Source organism: Elephantulus edwardii, unplaced genomic scaffold, assembly GCF_000299155.1.
Source record: "Elephantulus edwardii isolate Elephantulus edwardi_28Jun2011 unplaced genomic scaffold, EleEdw1.0 scaffold00009, whole genome shotgun sequence".
NCBI lineage: Eukaryota > Metazoa > Chordata > Mammalia > Macroscelidea > Macroscelididae > Elephantulus > Elephantulus edwardii.
In genome coordinates, this window is record NW_006399759.1 from 7,293,063 (window position 1) to 7,306,995 (window position 13,933).

Here is a 13,933-nt window from a genome sequence, read left to right on the forward strand (position 1 = left end):
CCTCCTGCCCTCCTGCCCTGGGCGGAGGGGGAAGCGACTGCAGATGGCTGCCCTGGCCCTGAACCCACGGCGAGGGCTCGTCCCCACGTTTCATAGTGGAGGCCCAGGGACCGGGCGACTTACCCACAGTCACACAGCAGTTCTCCTGTGGCCTGCCCAGTGCCTCCCTCCACCCTCAGCGTCACAGGATCGGTGAGGACACCAAATGAGGACGGGGGAGAACCTCTGAAATAGCACCCCTTCCCACCCCAGGCCACAGACCTGCACCCCGCAGACATCAACGGCAAAGCTGACCCCTACATCGCCATCCGGCTAGGCAAGACTGACATCCGGGACAAGGAGAACTACATCTCCAAGCAGCTCAACCCTGTCTTCGGGAAGTAAGGCCTCCTGACCCCCTCGGCCAGCCTGCCCACCTCCGCCAGTGCCCACAGCGCCCACCCCGTCCTTCACCCCGGCCCTACCCCACCTGCAGGTCCTTTGACATCGAGGCCTCCTTCCCCATGGAGTCCATGCTGACCGTGGCCATCTACGACTGGGACCTGGTGGGCACGGACGACCTCATCGGGGAAACCAAGATCGACCTGGAGAACCGCTTCTACAGCAAGCACCGCGCCACCTGCGGCATCGCGCAGACCTACTCCATGTGCGTGGGCGGGGCGGGGTGGAGCACGGGATCCAGCCTGGAGCGAGGCAGCGCAGACGCCTTTGGAGTCTGTCCCGGGCTTGGCCTCCGCCCCTGCAGCTCTAGGCATGATGCAGTCAGGGGCCAGGCCTGCAACTGCAAAGCAAGGCAGACCAGATGAGGAGAGAACAGCGGGCGAGGGGTGGAGCAATGGGTGCTAGCAAGAGTCCTGGGAATCTGGGCCAGCAAAGCTACTACTGCCTGGCTATGTGACCCTGGCGCAGTGCTTCACCTCTCTGGTTCTCAGTTTCCATCTGGGAATCTTTGAGGCCTCCAGAGAGTAGATATGGGTCGGGAAGTGGATATGAGAATAGGCTGGGTGGCAGCTGAATGCTCATTCTAGAAGGATGAGGGACTCCAGGCACATGAGGTAGAGCCAGAGTTGATAGTTGATAAAATTATCTGCAGCAGCCCTGGTGACTCAGGTGAGCCGGAAGCCCAGGGTGGGCTCGGCTGGTGACATGAAGCAACAGCCAGATGACAGGAACTGGCCCAGCCAGAGGCCATTCTGGGATGGTGCCCATCCCGTCAGTGTGTCCCCTCTCCCACAGACATGGCTACAATATCTGGCGTGACCCCATGACACCCAGTCAGATCCTGACACGCCTCTGCAAAGAGGGCAAAGTGGACGGCCCCCACTTTGGGCCCCCCGGGAGAGTCAAGGTGGCCAACCGTGTCTTCACGGGACCCTCAGAGATTGAGGACGAGAATGGTAACGGGTCTCTGGGCACAACAAGGGGATCAGAGGCCAAGGGGGAGGTGCATGTGGAGGGTCAGGCCCCACACTTGCCTGTGGTGGGACATCAAGTCCTGGTCTGGAGTCTCGTTGGCTGAAGCACTAGTGACCTCATGCTCATCTCCTGTCCACTCCGGCCCTGACCTTACACCAGCCGCTCACTGCTTTATTTCTCCCACTCTGCATCTAATGTTAGAGTTTCCATCCCATGCCAGGTTGCAGCACCTACAGATTCAGGGGCCAGGAGTGCAAGTCCAAAACTAGGAGAGGCCCAGGGCCTTCCAAGAGAGAAAAGACATGAAGAGGAGAGCAAAAGGAGCTAGCAGATGAGGAAACTTTGACCCCACGTGTGACTGCTTCGAGGTCACATGGCTCAGAAGAGGCAGAGTGAGGGAATGGGCCCAACTCTGTGTGGCTTCCACATGGCAGCCACCAGAGAATCCCCTGTCCTGTGTTTGGGACCCTGTGGTGTCCACCCTCATGAAGCTGGGACAGAGTGCAAATTCTCCCTTCCTCGCCTCTCCTCACAGCTGAGTGGAGTTCCCTGGTCAGCTTCCCAAGGTCTGGAGAACTGTGGAAACAGATCTCCCTGGGCCCCATTGGCCCAACTGAGATTTTAGGCAAGCAACCTCTCCCTCTGTGCCTCAGTTTCCCTGACAGTAAGATAGAGATGAGGCAGAGACGTGGTGGCTGAGATGCCCCTGTGTGCCCGGGTTTCTGGCCCAGCACGGCCGTCTGGGTTCTGCAGAGCCTGAGCTTGCTGACCACCTGGTCCATAGGTCAGCGGAAGGCCACGGAGGAGCACGTGTCGCTGTGTGCCCTGAGGCACTGGGAGGACATCCCCCGTGTGGGCTGCCGCCTGGTGCCTGAACATGTGGAGACTCGGCCGCTGCTGAATCCCGACAAGCCGGGCATCGAGCAGGTGACACTGGCTTGGCAGGACTTGGGGTTCGCTTTGGAAGTCAGCAGTTCCCAAAATGAGTCTAAATGGAAACAGAACCCCATTCCCCCAAGCCTGTCAGGCACCCCTACCAAACCCTTCAGGGAAACAGAAAGGGTGTGTGTCTTTGCTTAGAGTGTGAATGACTTCAGCATGGATGATGACCTGCATTATCTCCCTTGAGAACTATGATTGGCTACTGGTGACATCATATAAATTCCTGGCAGCCAAGGATGAAAAGTGATGAGTCCTTGACAAGATGAAGGGTGAAGGGGAGGAGGAGGGCTGACCTTTCCAGGCAGCAAAAAGAAGCCTGCTGGGAGCCTGTCATCCGCCCCCTCCCACCTCAGGGCCGCCTGGAGCTGTGGGTGGACATGTTCCCCATGGATATGCCGGCTCCTGGGACGCCTCTGGACATCTCACCCCGGAAGCCCAAGAAGTGAGCTCCTGAGGCCCAGACCTGCCTCTCTATCCCCTGTCACTCACACACCCAGACAAACACACACTCAGCTGTCCTGACACACACAGAGGACCCCTGAGAGTGCTCTACTTCATCCCTGCAGCCAGGCTGTCCCTAAACTCTACTGTGTTGCATTAAAGTCCGATGCAGAGTGCAGAAGAGAACTCCTGAATAGGTGGGCTCACTCCACTCATTGTCATCGAGTCAGAACCAGCCCACAGCTGGTCCTCCTGCGGGATTTCAGAGGCTGTAGATCACCCAAGGGGAACACTGCTGATCTTACTCCCATGACGCAGCTGGTGGGTTTGAACCACCTGCTTTGAGGCGTGGCAGAATGGAAGCATCCTTGGACCATGAGTAAAGACACCTGCCCCTCTTAGCTGACCCTGGCCAGCTCACTCTGTCTTCCTGATCATCAGTCTTCTCATTTCTAAAATAACAAGACTGAGTCCCTGCCAGCTCCAACACTTTCAGATCTTGGAATGAGATCAGGGCCCTATACTCTAAAAAGTCCTGCACTTACTTTAAATTCTACTTTAGGGAGTTCTGGTGGCTTAGTGCTAAGGAGTTTTGCTGCCAACACAAAGGCAGAGGGTTTGAATCCACCAGCTGCTCCTCAGGAGAAAGATGGGCTTTGTCCACCCAGGCAATTTACAGCCTCTGAAAACCCACTGGAGGGTCAGCTCTGAGTTGGTTCCAACTTGATGGTACAAAACAACAACAGTGCCATCTTGAACAGCTCTGATGGCATAGTGCATGAGGTGTCGGGCTGCAAGCCAAGAGGTCTGAGGTTGAAAACCACTAGCAGCTCTGACAAAGGACAGTCTGCTCCCATGAAGATTTCTAGCCAAGGAACCCCATGGAGAGTCGAGTCGAGATCGGCTTTACAGCAGGGGTTATTGCCATAGTCAGATGTCTTTTTAACAAATATTTTAAAGAAAGCCAAAACAACAAAAGACCCACATTTTCATCTTGCACCTGGCCCTGCGCAGCAGTCAGTCTTTCTGGATGGTCATCCTACAAGGAAGTCTCTGTACTTGAGGCCATGCTTCTGCTGTTCCTGGGCCGGCCACTGGGGGACACCCCTGCCCCCTGGGCTGCCCAGGGCTTGCTGGTCCAGGACCTCACATTCTGTTACTGAGACTCCACTGAGAATCACAATCAAGTTTAGTGAGATGGAGCATCCTCACTTCTTACTCTTGGTGTGGATTTAACTACTTCATCTACAATCAAAGATTAACCTTGAGGGGAAACTCCTCTTTGAGGACAAGGATATAAACCACAGTCCACCAGTCTCTGAAGCTGGGGGTGGAAGAGTGAGGGAGCTTACCCTGGCCCCTCAGAGCCAGCCGCTCTCCCTCTGTGCCCCTTCATCTGTCCAGAGGTCCTGGAGGCCCCATTAGTCAGCCTCTTGCCCCAGAGTGGACCTTGTACCCTTGTGATCTGGTCAGATTAGCTTCTCTTTGGTCATGGGCCGGGCCTCCTCACAGCAGCCATGCTGACTGACCCTGTCACTCACCCCAGGACCTCACTGGACACAGGCCTCCCCTGCCTCACACCCCAATACAGCTCAGTTTCTCCTCCACCTGCTCACTGTCCCAGTTACCCCAGGCCCCAAACTCACCCCAAGCACCCAGGATTTTTTTTTCTTCTCTGTAATTTCTGGTCCCCTCCATCCTGGGACAGCCTCCCCCCATGCTGTCCCTCACCCCCACCTCCCACCCAGGTACGAGCTACGTGTCATTGTGTGGAACACAGATGAGGTTGTCCTGGAGGACGACGACTTCTTCACTGGGGAGAAGTCCAGTGACATCTTCGTGCGTGGGTGTGTGAGGCAGCCCTGGGCTGGGTGGAACCAAGCTGGGGAGGTGGGAGAGGAGAGGGGAGCTGTGGGGTGGGAAGGGGCCCGTGGTATAAGCAGAGGCCTAGAGCATGGAGTGCCCTCAGGTGGCTGAAGGGCCAGCAGGAGGACAAGCAGGACACAGACGTCCACTACCACTCCCTCACGGGCGAGGGAAACTTCAACTGGCGCTACCTGTTCCCCTTCGACTACCTGGCGGCTGAGGAGAAGATTGTCATCTCCAAGAAGGAGTCCATGTTCTCCTGGGATGAGACAGAGTACAAGATCCCCGCACGGCTCACGCTGCAGATCTGGGATGCCGACCACTTCTCTGCAGACGACTTCCTGGGTGCAGAGCTGGGCAGATGGGGTGTCACTGTGTGGGTGTGGGGGGTGAGCCAGGAACCAAAGCTAAGGAGGGAGACAGGGCAAGAGGAGCCCACCCGGGAGGGCCAGAGGGACTAGATAGGGCCCCTGAATCAAGGACGCACCAGGACAGATGTCCTCAGTGTTAGAACCAGTGCCCACAAGAGTCTGGGCTCCCAGAAGGTGGAGGGTGGCAGTCGGCGCTGAGTGATGGGTGAGACTCCCCAAAGGAGTTGGCAGGCCTCCTGAGCCTCAAGTGGCTCTTCTCTAAAATCAGGTTTCCCCTTCAAACTCTAATTTGTACCTGGGCCAAGCTTGTGAGATGGGTGGGATTTTGCACAACAAAGGGGTGGGTGGCAGGTACCAGAAGCGGTCTAGTCTCCAGGGTCAGCCAGAAGGGGTCACTGGGAGCCCCTCGGCTGATCCCAAGGAGCTGAGTCCCAGGGCCGGAGGATGAGGCACATGGTGGTCTTCACTCAGCAGCCAGGGGTCAAGGAGCCCCTGTCCTCTCAGGTCCAGCCTGGAGCTGACTCTGAGGTTGCACAGGGGCCATCGAGCTGGACCTGAACCGGTTCCCGCGGGGCGCCAAGACTGCCAAGCAGTGCTCCATGGAGATGGCCACGGGGGAGGTGGAGGTGCCCCTGGTCTCCATCTTCAAGCAGAAGCGTGTCAAGGGCTGGTGGCCTCTCCTGGCCCGAAACGAGAATGATGAGTTTGAGCTCACGGTGGGCACCTCCTCCTGCTGGGGCAATGGGCAGGACTGGGGCTGACTGGGATGACGAGGGCATGGGCACTGGGACCTCACTGCCCCCTCTCTGCAGGGCAAGGTGGAGGCCGAGTTGCATCTGCTGACAGCTGAGGAGGCTGAGAAGAATCCAGTGGGTCTGGCCCGGAATGAACCAGACCCGCTAGAGAAACCCAAGTAAGTGCCCCTGCCTGACCCAGAACCGGAACCAGACAGGAAGGAGGGGCAGTAATGGACCAGAACCTTCTGGTTCTCCCTGCACCAGCACTCTGTCCTTTCTGTCGCATCCTGGACCACAGATTCACCACCATCATCCCCCGTCCCCTGAATCCCACCACCTCCCTGGGAGCCCACCCTACTCAGGGGTGAAGCTGGGAACCAGAGCAGGGACACAGCACCTCTTCCAGGATGAATACAATGCTCAGGAAAGCAGCTCTGACTAGAATGGGGGTCAGGGTGGGGGGGCAGTGAGCTTTGATGAGACAGCGCCCAGGGTCATTCTCGGCCCAGGGCCGGGCTCCCTCTCCGCCAGGCCCATCTCCACACACCCTGGCCCTTCATCCTTCCATCCTCTCTGTCCTTTCTCCTCACTCCCTCGGCTCCCCTTGCTGCTGCAGCCGGCCTGACACGAGCTTCATCTGGTTCTTGAACCCTCTCAAGTCAGCGCGCTACTTCTTGTGGCACACGTACCGCTGGCTGCTCCTCAAACTGCTGCTGCTGGCGCTGCTGCTGCTCCTGCTGGCGCTCTTTCTCTACTCTGTGCCCGGCTACCTGGTCAAGAAGATGCTCGGGGCCTGAGCCCGCTCCTCCTGGGCCCGGGCCTTCTCGTGAGCTGGTAGCGTGCACGCACATGCACACACGTGTGCACACATGTACACGAGCACACGTACAGTGACCTCCAGGCTTTCCTAGCACAATCACGGGCTCAGCACTGGAAACGACCATTCTACACTTTAACACACAAGGCCAGAGAAGTGGAGTCACTCGCCCAGCTAGGACAGGGCAAGGCTAGGACTGGAGCCAGGGCTTCTGGATTGCTGGTGCTGTGTCTCACATCACTTCCCCTCCTGGCCTCATTCCTGACACTGGCAAACCCAAGTTCACTGGCATAATGAAATTGAGATGTGGATAAAGAAAGGAGAAGGCTTTGCCTAGAATTAGCCGGGCAGTGCTAAAGAGCTTCTAGCAGTGTGTGTACTACCTCGACACACGCTGTCTACTGTTTTCTGACCTAGAGGCGGGTCAGCGTGATCTGAGTGCCCACTCTGTCTGTCCAGCTGCCAGAGCTTGGCACACGCTGTCTCCTTAGTGATGCCACTAACCCCTATTAGCTTTCCTTATAAACAAGCAAATGGAGACTCAGGGCAGAGGGTTTGTTTGTCCCCAGGCCCATGCTCTGGAATTCCTGATCCTGAACTTGGCCCTGGCAGTGCTCCATCCATATCGTCCAGGGAACTGGTGGGGAAGTAGTTTGAAAAGACAAACTTAATAATTTACATTACAAAGCCTCTGAGTTTTGTAACACAGGAAAGTACAGTTTGGATATACACTTCTTGGCTAGGAGACCATGCAGGGTTACAGGGGTGATTTGCACCCCGGGGATGGGCCGGTTGGTGAGGGTGCACACACCCTTCTGGGACTCTGAGATGTGACAGGACATGATGGGGGCAGGTGCAGTGTTCACAGAAATGGAAGGAGGCAGGGGAATACCAGGCCCACTGAGCAGGGACACAGGGCAGCACCAGGCCACAGCGGACAAGGTGACAAGTCAAGGAGCCTTCTAACAATGAGAACTGTCTGTCTTTGCAAGCCAGTGGGCTCCCACCACTGCATGTGTCTAAGGATGTGGGAGAGATGGCCCACTTCCAAAAATGCCATCTTGGCCTTGGGAAGGAGACCAGAGACCTCGGTGCCCTGATGCTGAGAAGTGAGGGAGAGTCCCGGCTCCAGCACTGCCCTCAGCCATGACAGGGCCCCTTGGTGCCCAGCAGGGCTGTGAGGAGGGAGTCTCTGTTGGTGGCTCCTGCTCGTGCCTGACGACGGCCCCTCCCTCCCACAGCCGGCCCGACACCGCCTTCGTGTGGTTCCTCAACCCACTCAAGTCCATCAAGTACCTCATCTGTACCCGCTACAAGTGGCTCATCATCAAGATCGTGCTGGCCCTGCTGGGGCTGCTCATGCTGGCCCTCTTCCTCTACAGCCTTCCCGGGTACATGGTCAAGAAGCTCCTGGGGGCATGAAGGGCCCTGGCTCCCCACAGCTCCTCTCCCTGGCCCCTGAGTTTGCACTTCCTTGGCCTGGACTCTTTTCCCTCCTTCTGGCAATGCCCAGAAGCCCTTCCCAATCATAGTCCCAGGAGCTGACCTCCTGCTTACTGGGCTAGTGGCTCCTGAACACCCATACTGGACACCCTAAGACTGTTGCCTGCGCATTGCATGGGGCCCCCTGCCTGTGGGGTCTACAGACAGAGGGAAGGATCAAGGACTGAGGGAGGAGCAGTCCCCTCGGGCCCCACCTTGCAGAGGGCACCCCCCTTCACTGCCTGCAAATGAAGCTGCCCCAAACCCTGCCAGGCCTTCTGGCTCCAGGCCTTTGATGAAATTAACCAAGATCATGGGCAAGTGTCCAGGGTTTTCAAAAAATGAACAAAGGAAGACATATCACCCCCTCCAGACACAATCCTGTGAGGAGAGCAGACAACACCAGTCCTTGTTCTGCAGAAGTGGGCCAGAGCTTCCCTTCAGATTCCACTGGGCAGCTGCTTCTGCCCACCACAGCCCCCCACACAGCCCCTCGAGGGGTCCTTGGCGCTCACATGTGCCCAGGTCCTGTACCTGTGGTCATGCACCGCTTCCTGGGGTCATGCCCACAGCCCCCAGAGAAGCAGAGTGGAAGCAAGGCTGCTGCTCCCTGCAGACGCTCCCTCCCTGCCCCTTTCTCAGTGCTGCTCTGCCTGCCCGCGCTGCATTCCTGTTGGCTGTTTCTCCTTCCTTGAGTGCTGATTTTTCTCTTAATAAAAGAAACCAAACCCTGAGCTGATGTTTCCATGGTCAAGTGAAGGGAGCACCCCCAGTACAGGGCAAAAGTCCCTCAAGGTGATAACTGGCCTCTCATGATTGGGGTTCAAGGCTGGTCTAAGGAACCTCAGGGAAAGCCCTCGCACCACAGCCCTGCGGGCCCACAAAAGAGCTGCGAGGTTCCTTCTGGCCCAAAGGCCTGTCGGAAAGCAAAAGGCCTCACAAGACCTAAAAGCCTTAGCAAAGGCCCTCAAAGCCAGAAGTGAGCCACATGCCACTAGGCCGGCCCCAACCTCACAGACAGCCAAGGCAGCACAGCCCTTCTAACATCAAGGTGGGGCCCTGGGGTCACTCTGAGCCTGCCCTCATTAAAGAGATGCCAACAGAACTTTCAAAAGACTTTAATCATAACATTTGACGGGCCCTACACAGCCAGGCCTGACACTCCAAGGTGGCCAGAAGCAGCTCCCAGGCAGTGTTGACAGCATCCACATGGGATCAGCACCGCCCTGGGAGGGCTAGCTTTCTTTCGTGGGTAACCGGAACACTTGAGTTGGAGGAACTTGCAGTTCAGAGTTTATCTGGAAAGGAGGGAATAGGAGCTGTTGGGATTTCTCGGCATCTTCCCATTGCCAGGACCTCTGTGGAGCCAAGTGCACCTGGTTCTCACCTGTCACCAGTCACCAGAGTAGAAGGAGGTCTGCAGGCCTGGAGTCCTTCTTGCCTACCTTTGACCCTACTCTGTTAAGGGAGCTCTGGTGGCTTAGTGGTAAGGAGTTGCGCTGCCAACACAAAGGCAGGTGGTTCGAATCTATCAGCCACTGGGGGACAAAGACAGGCAATCTCGTCTTACATGATTTACTGCCTCTGAAAACCCACTGGAGGGTCAGATAAGAGTTGGTTCTGACCAAATAGCACACAACTACTCAGCTAACAGTCAATGGTGTTAACGTCCTCTCTGACTCAGTCTCTTAGAGCCTCGCCTCCTTCCCTTGCCTGTCCTGCTCCCATTTCAGCCTTCCCTTACTTCATCCTTCCTCATCCTCTTGTGCACAGTAGTAGCACTGGGGGACATGTGGGCCAAACAATCCTCAACTACCTGAGCTCCTGTCACAGCCATCATGTCCCCACAATGCTCACCATGCCCCCCTTCGGAGAGTGGCCCAGGCCTGAGGCTATGCCAAGGCACCACATCCCCTGTGGGTGGCCTTGTGGCTGGCCTGTCACCTCTCACACAGGCAGCTGATAGCCAAGCACCTACTCGTATCAATGTGTCACAACTCTTTGACCCACGACCTCAGTGTCCCTCCAAAGGATTCCATACCAGCAGAGCACAATAAGAGACTGTGATAAAAGGACACTGGGCCAGAGGTGGCTGCCTGTGAGAGGTGGGGGGGGGGGGTGCTCCTGTGATGGAGCACAGTGGAGCTGTCACACCTGTCAGTTCAGCAGGCAGGCGTGAGGCCCAGGACAGCGGCCTTCTCCTTGTGCCAGAGAGCCGGCTGGCAGAGCAAGAGGGCCTGGGCTCAGGGACAGTCACAGGTTCCTGAGTTATGATCCTCCTTTTTGTGAAATGGAGATAATTCCTGCCCTACCCACCCCACAGGATGGTGTTCGAGTCAAGGAAGAACAAGCACGTAGAGTGTCTGGAAGCTGCAGTTATTTCTGGGTTTAGTTTTGCTGTAGGAGTGGTCCCAACTGGCAGCTGGTACCACAGAGCACCAGGACACTGTTACAGCATGCTGTCTTGGAGGAGACCTCTGGGAACATCCCTGCCTCACCCCATGATCAGCCTCAAGTTGTTGATTTTTACCTCACATCTTGAAGCTCATTCACTGCTGAAAGAAAACTAATTCCCAGTTCCCCACCATTTGCTCCAGCCCCCACCTTGCCCGCCTGTCCACATTGTTGGGTCCCAGGCCCACACCTTGCCAGTCTTCCCACCTTGTTGGAATTCAGGTACTGCTGCAGAAGCTTCTGGAACTCCGTGTTCTGCTGCTCCAGATGACTGTTCTCTTTCAGCAGCTTGGCCCTTTTTGTCAGGATGAGGCTTTGGGCAGAAAAGCAAGTTAGAGACCCAAGGAATCTCCACTCTGCCTAGTAGAGACCATAATGTCCATGTTCTTGTATGTGGGAGAGGGTTCTAGAAGCTCACATTGTTCTAGAATCTTCACTTACCACCAGAGCAGCCCCCCTGACAGACCAGAGAGGCAGCAGCAGGGCCCACCATCCACCCTGCCCCATAGGTTTTGCCCTCCTCGCCAAAAGCAGCTTTCCCCCCACCAAGATCTCACAGGAGTGAGCAAACGTGGCTGCTCCAAGTAGGGTCACTCAACTCTGACCTGCCTGTTCCCTCGTGTGTCTGGGCAATGACAGGCACGCTTAAAACAAACCAACCTGCCACCATTGAGCCAGGCCTGACTCCTGGTGACCCCACAAGCCACACAGAGTAGAATCTTTATGGGACAAATTGCCAAGCCGTTCTTTAATGGAACTGCTGGATGAGTTTGAACCACTAACCTTTAGGTTAAACTGGAACACAAACCATATGTACCACCCAAGGTCCTCAAGATAGAAACACTCACTGGTACTTCTCCAGGGCTTGGTACAGAGCATCCCAGAGGTTCAGCTTGTTGGGAGGGATGACCATGCTCAGGGCCTTCCAGTACTGGTAGTCTTTTGAGTAATCTCGAACCTCCTTCCCCATCCTCAGTGACATCTGAGACTCCCTGAGGGAACGGTGGTATCATGTCTCCACCTGCCAGGCCCAGGCTCCCAGCAGGGTCCATCAGGGCCCTGTTCTTGCAAAGATACTGGCTGAGTTCACATTATCACCTTTCTACCCATCACCATTCCACTCACCTATGAGGCCTATCAGATTACAGCAGATTCTCGGAAATTAAGCATGCCTGTTGTCCATCTTCCTGACTCTTGGGAATTCTGAGATACCTTGGTGAAAGCACTCCTGAAGTTTTAACCTCTTCTCCTTGTCTCGGGTGCTCTAGCAGCATTATCTATAGGGAGTCACTGCAAACCCAAAGACCACACCTCTACAGTGGTTCAAATCTACCAGCAGCTCCAAGGGAGAAATATGCCAATCTCCTGCCATGAGACTGACAGCCTTGGAAGCCAGGGGAGGGCCAGCTCTGAGTTGATCCTGACTCAGCAACACTGAGGGTGAGTGAGTGGGTCTATTTCTCTCAATCACTTTACCTCAAATGGCTTCACAGCTCATTAAACCTACCTACTGCCATGGAGCCGCTCTCGACTGACAGAAAACCCGTGGGATAGAGGAGAACTGCTCCACAGCGTTTCCAAGGTTGTCATTTTTATAGACACAGACGTCTACATCTTTCTCTCACAGAGCTTCTGGTGCTAAAGCTACAGAGGGTTAAATCAAACCCATGGGAACCAATATTTGACCTTGAGTCTATTTCTCTTGGATTAAAAAACCATCTCAGGTACAGGTTTGAGGCTTTAAACATTAATGAGCAAAGACAGATGAGCTGTAGGAGGATATAAGGAATATCATTCATGAAGAATGCAAAAAGTTATTACAAAGGCAGAGGAGGAAGAAAAGACCAAGATGGATGTAAGAAGAGACTCTGAATATTGCACTAGGGTGCCAAGAAGACAAAGCAAAGAGAAGAAATAAAGAAGTTAAGGAGCTGACCGGAAGATTTCAAAGGGCAGAGCAGGAAGACAAAGCAAAGTATTATAATGAAATGTGCAAAGAGCTGGACTTAGAAAATCAATAGGGCCAAAGTCACTTGTCATTTCCTAAGCTGAAGAAACTGAAGAACAAACTCAAGCCCTGACTTGCAATATTTAAGGACGCTTTGGGCAGACTATTAAATGATTCAGAAAGCATTAAATCAAGATGGAAGGAGTATATAGTCACTGTACCACAGAATTGGCTGACAGAAGAATTTCATGAAACAACATAGGATCAAGAGCCCATAGTGATGAAGGAGGAAGTTCAAGTTGCTCTGAAAGAATTGGAAAGGGGAAAAATAGACTCCAGGAATTGATGGTATACCAACCGATATATTTCAACAAACAGATGCTGCCCTGGATGCACATACCAAGTTGTGCCAAGAAATCTGGAGACAACTATCGGGCCAGCTGGCTGGAAGAGATTCGTATTGTTCCCATCTCAAAGAAAGTTGACGGACAGAGTGAAGAAATTATCAAACAATTATCATTAATATCACATGCAAGCAAGATCCTGCCTAAGATTATCCAAAAACACCTGGAGCAGCACATCAACAGCGAACTGCCAGATGTGCACACTATGTTTACAAGAGGTCGTGGCACTAGAGATTTAATAACTAATAGTAGAAGGATCTTGGCTGAAAGCAGAGAGTACAAGAGGAATGTTTATCTGTGTTTCATTGACCATACAAAGGCATTTGACTGTGTGGATCACAACAAACTGTGGCTGATTCTGAGAATAATGGGAATCCCAGAATGCTTGATTGTGCTTATGCGAAACCTATACTTAGACCAGGAGGCAGTCATCAGAATAGAGCAAGGAAACACTGAATGGCTCAAAATCATGATTCAAAATCCGTTTTCAATCTACATGTAGAACAGATCATCCAAGAGGCTGGGCCCTATGAGGCGGAATGTGGCATCAAGACTGAAGGGAGACTCTTAAACAACCTGTGTTTTACAGATGACACAACCTTGCTTACCAAAACTGAGGAGGATCTGAAGCGCTTGCTGCAGAAGGTCAAGGACTGAAGCCTTCAATATGGATTGAAGCTCAACATCAAGAAAACAAAGATTCTCACCACTGGGCTGATTAGCAGCATCATAATAAATGGAGAAAATATTGATATTGTTAACAGCTTCAGCTTGTTTGGCTCCACAATCAACTCATGGTACCAGCAGCCAGGAAATCAAAAGACTAATTGCATTGGGAAAATCTGCTGTCAGGGACCTCTCCAGAGTACTGAAGAGCATCAATGTCAGTCAGGAGACTAAGGTGGCCCTGATCCAGGCCATGGTATTCATAATTACTTGCTATGGGTCAGAAAACTGGAAAATGACTAAGGATGATAGAGGTGCTGGAGAAGAATATGAAATATACCCTGGAGTGCTAGGAGAACAAACAGGTTTGTCCTGGAAAGGGTGAAGCC

General features: G+C 54.1%; 2 protein-coding genes across 5 annotated transcripts in view; one reads left to right on the forward strand and one right to left on the reverse strand.

Moving 5' to 3' along the window:
- OTOF (otoferlin) overlaps positions 1-8,086 on the forward strand; it is a 134,763-nt gene extending 126,677 nt beyond the window's left edge. For 2 of the 4 annotated variants that reach the window (XM_006880610.1, XM_006880612.1), the window contains exons 37-46: positions 253-380; positions 476-646; positions 1,237-1,397; positions 2,201-2,343; positions 2,712-2,800; positions 4,548-4,646; positions 4,769-5,010; positions 5,574-5,752; positions 5,849-5,949; positions 6,390-6,570. In XM_006880610.1, coding sequence (XP_006880672.1) covers positions 253-380; positions 476-646; positions 1,237-1,397; positions 2,201-2,343; positions 2,712-2,800; positions 4,548-4,646; positions 4,769-5,010; positions 5,574-5,752; positions 5,849-5,949; positions 6,390-6,570 — 1,494 coding nt within the window. Of the gene's footprint in view, positions 1-252; positions 381-475; positions 647-1,236; positions 1,398-2,200; positions 2,344-2,711; positions 2,801-4,547; positions 4,647-4,768; positions 5,011-5,573; positions 5,753-5,848; positions 5,950-6,389; positions 6,571-7,831 lie in introns of those variants that run through there. The other 2 variants (XM_006880609.1, XM_006880611.1) reach the window with 2 other exon arrangements.
- Positions 8,087-9,307: 1,221 nt separating this feature from the next.
- DRC1 (dynein regulatory complex subunit 1 homolog (Chlamydomonas)) overlaps positions 9,308-13,933 on the reverse strand; it is a 130,280-nt gene continuing 125,654 nt past the window's right edge. Inside the window, exons 15-17 of the mRNA XM_006880704.1 lie at positions 11,375-11,518; positions 10,734-10,839; positions 9,308-9,370 (exon numbers count right to left, since the gene is read on the reverse strand). Of these exons, the coding sequence (XP_006880766.1) occupies positions 9,308-9,370; positions 10,734-10,839; positions 11,375-11,518 (313 nt within the window). The remainder of the gene's footprint in view (positions 9,371-10,733; positions 10,840-11,374; positions 11,519-13,933) is intronic.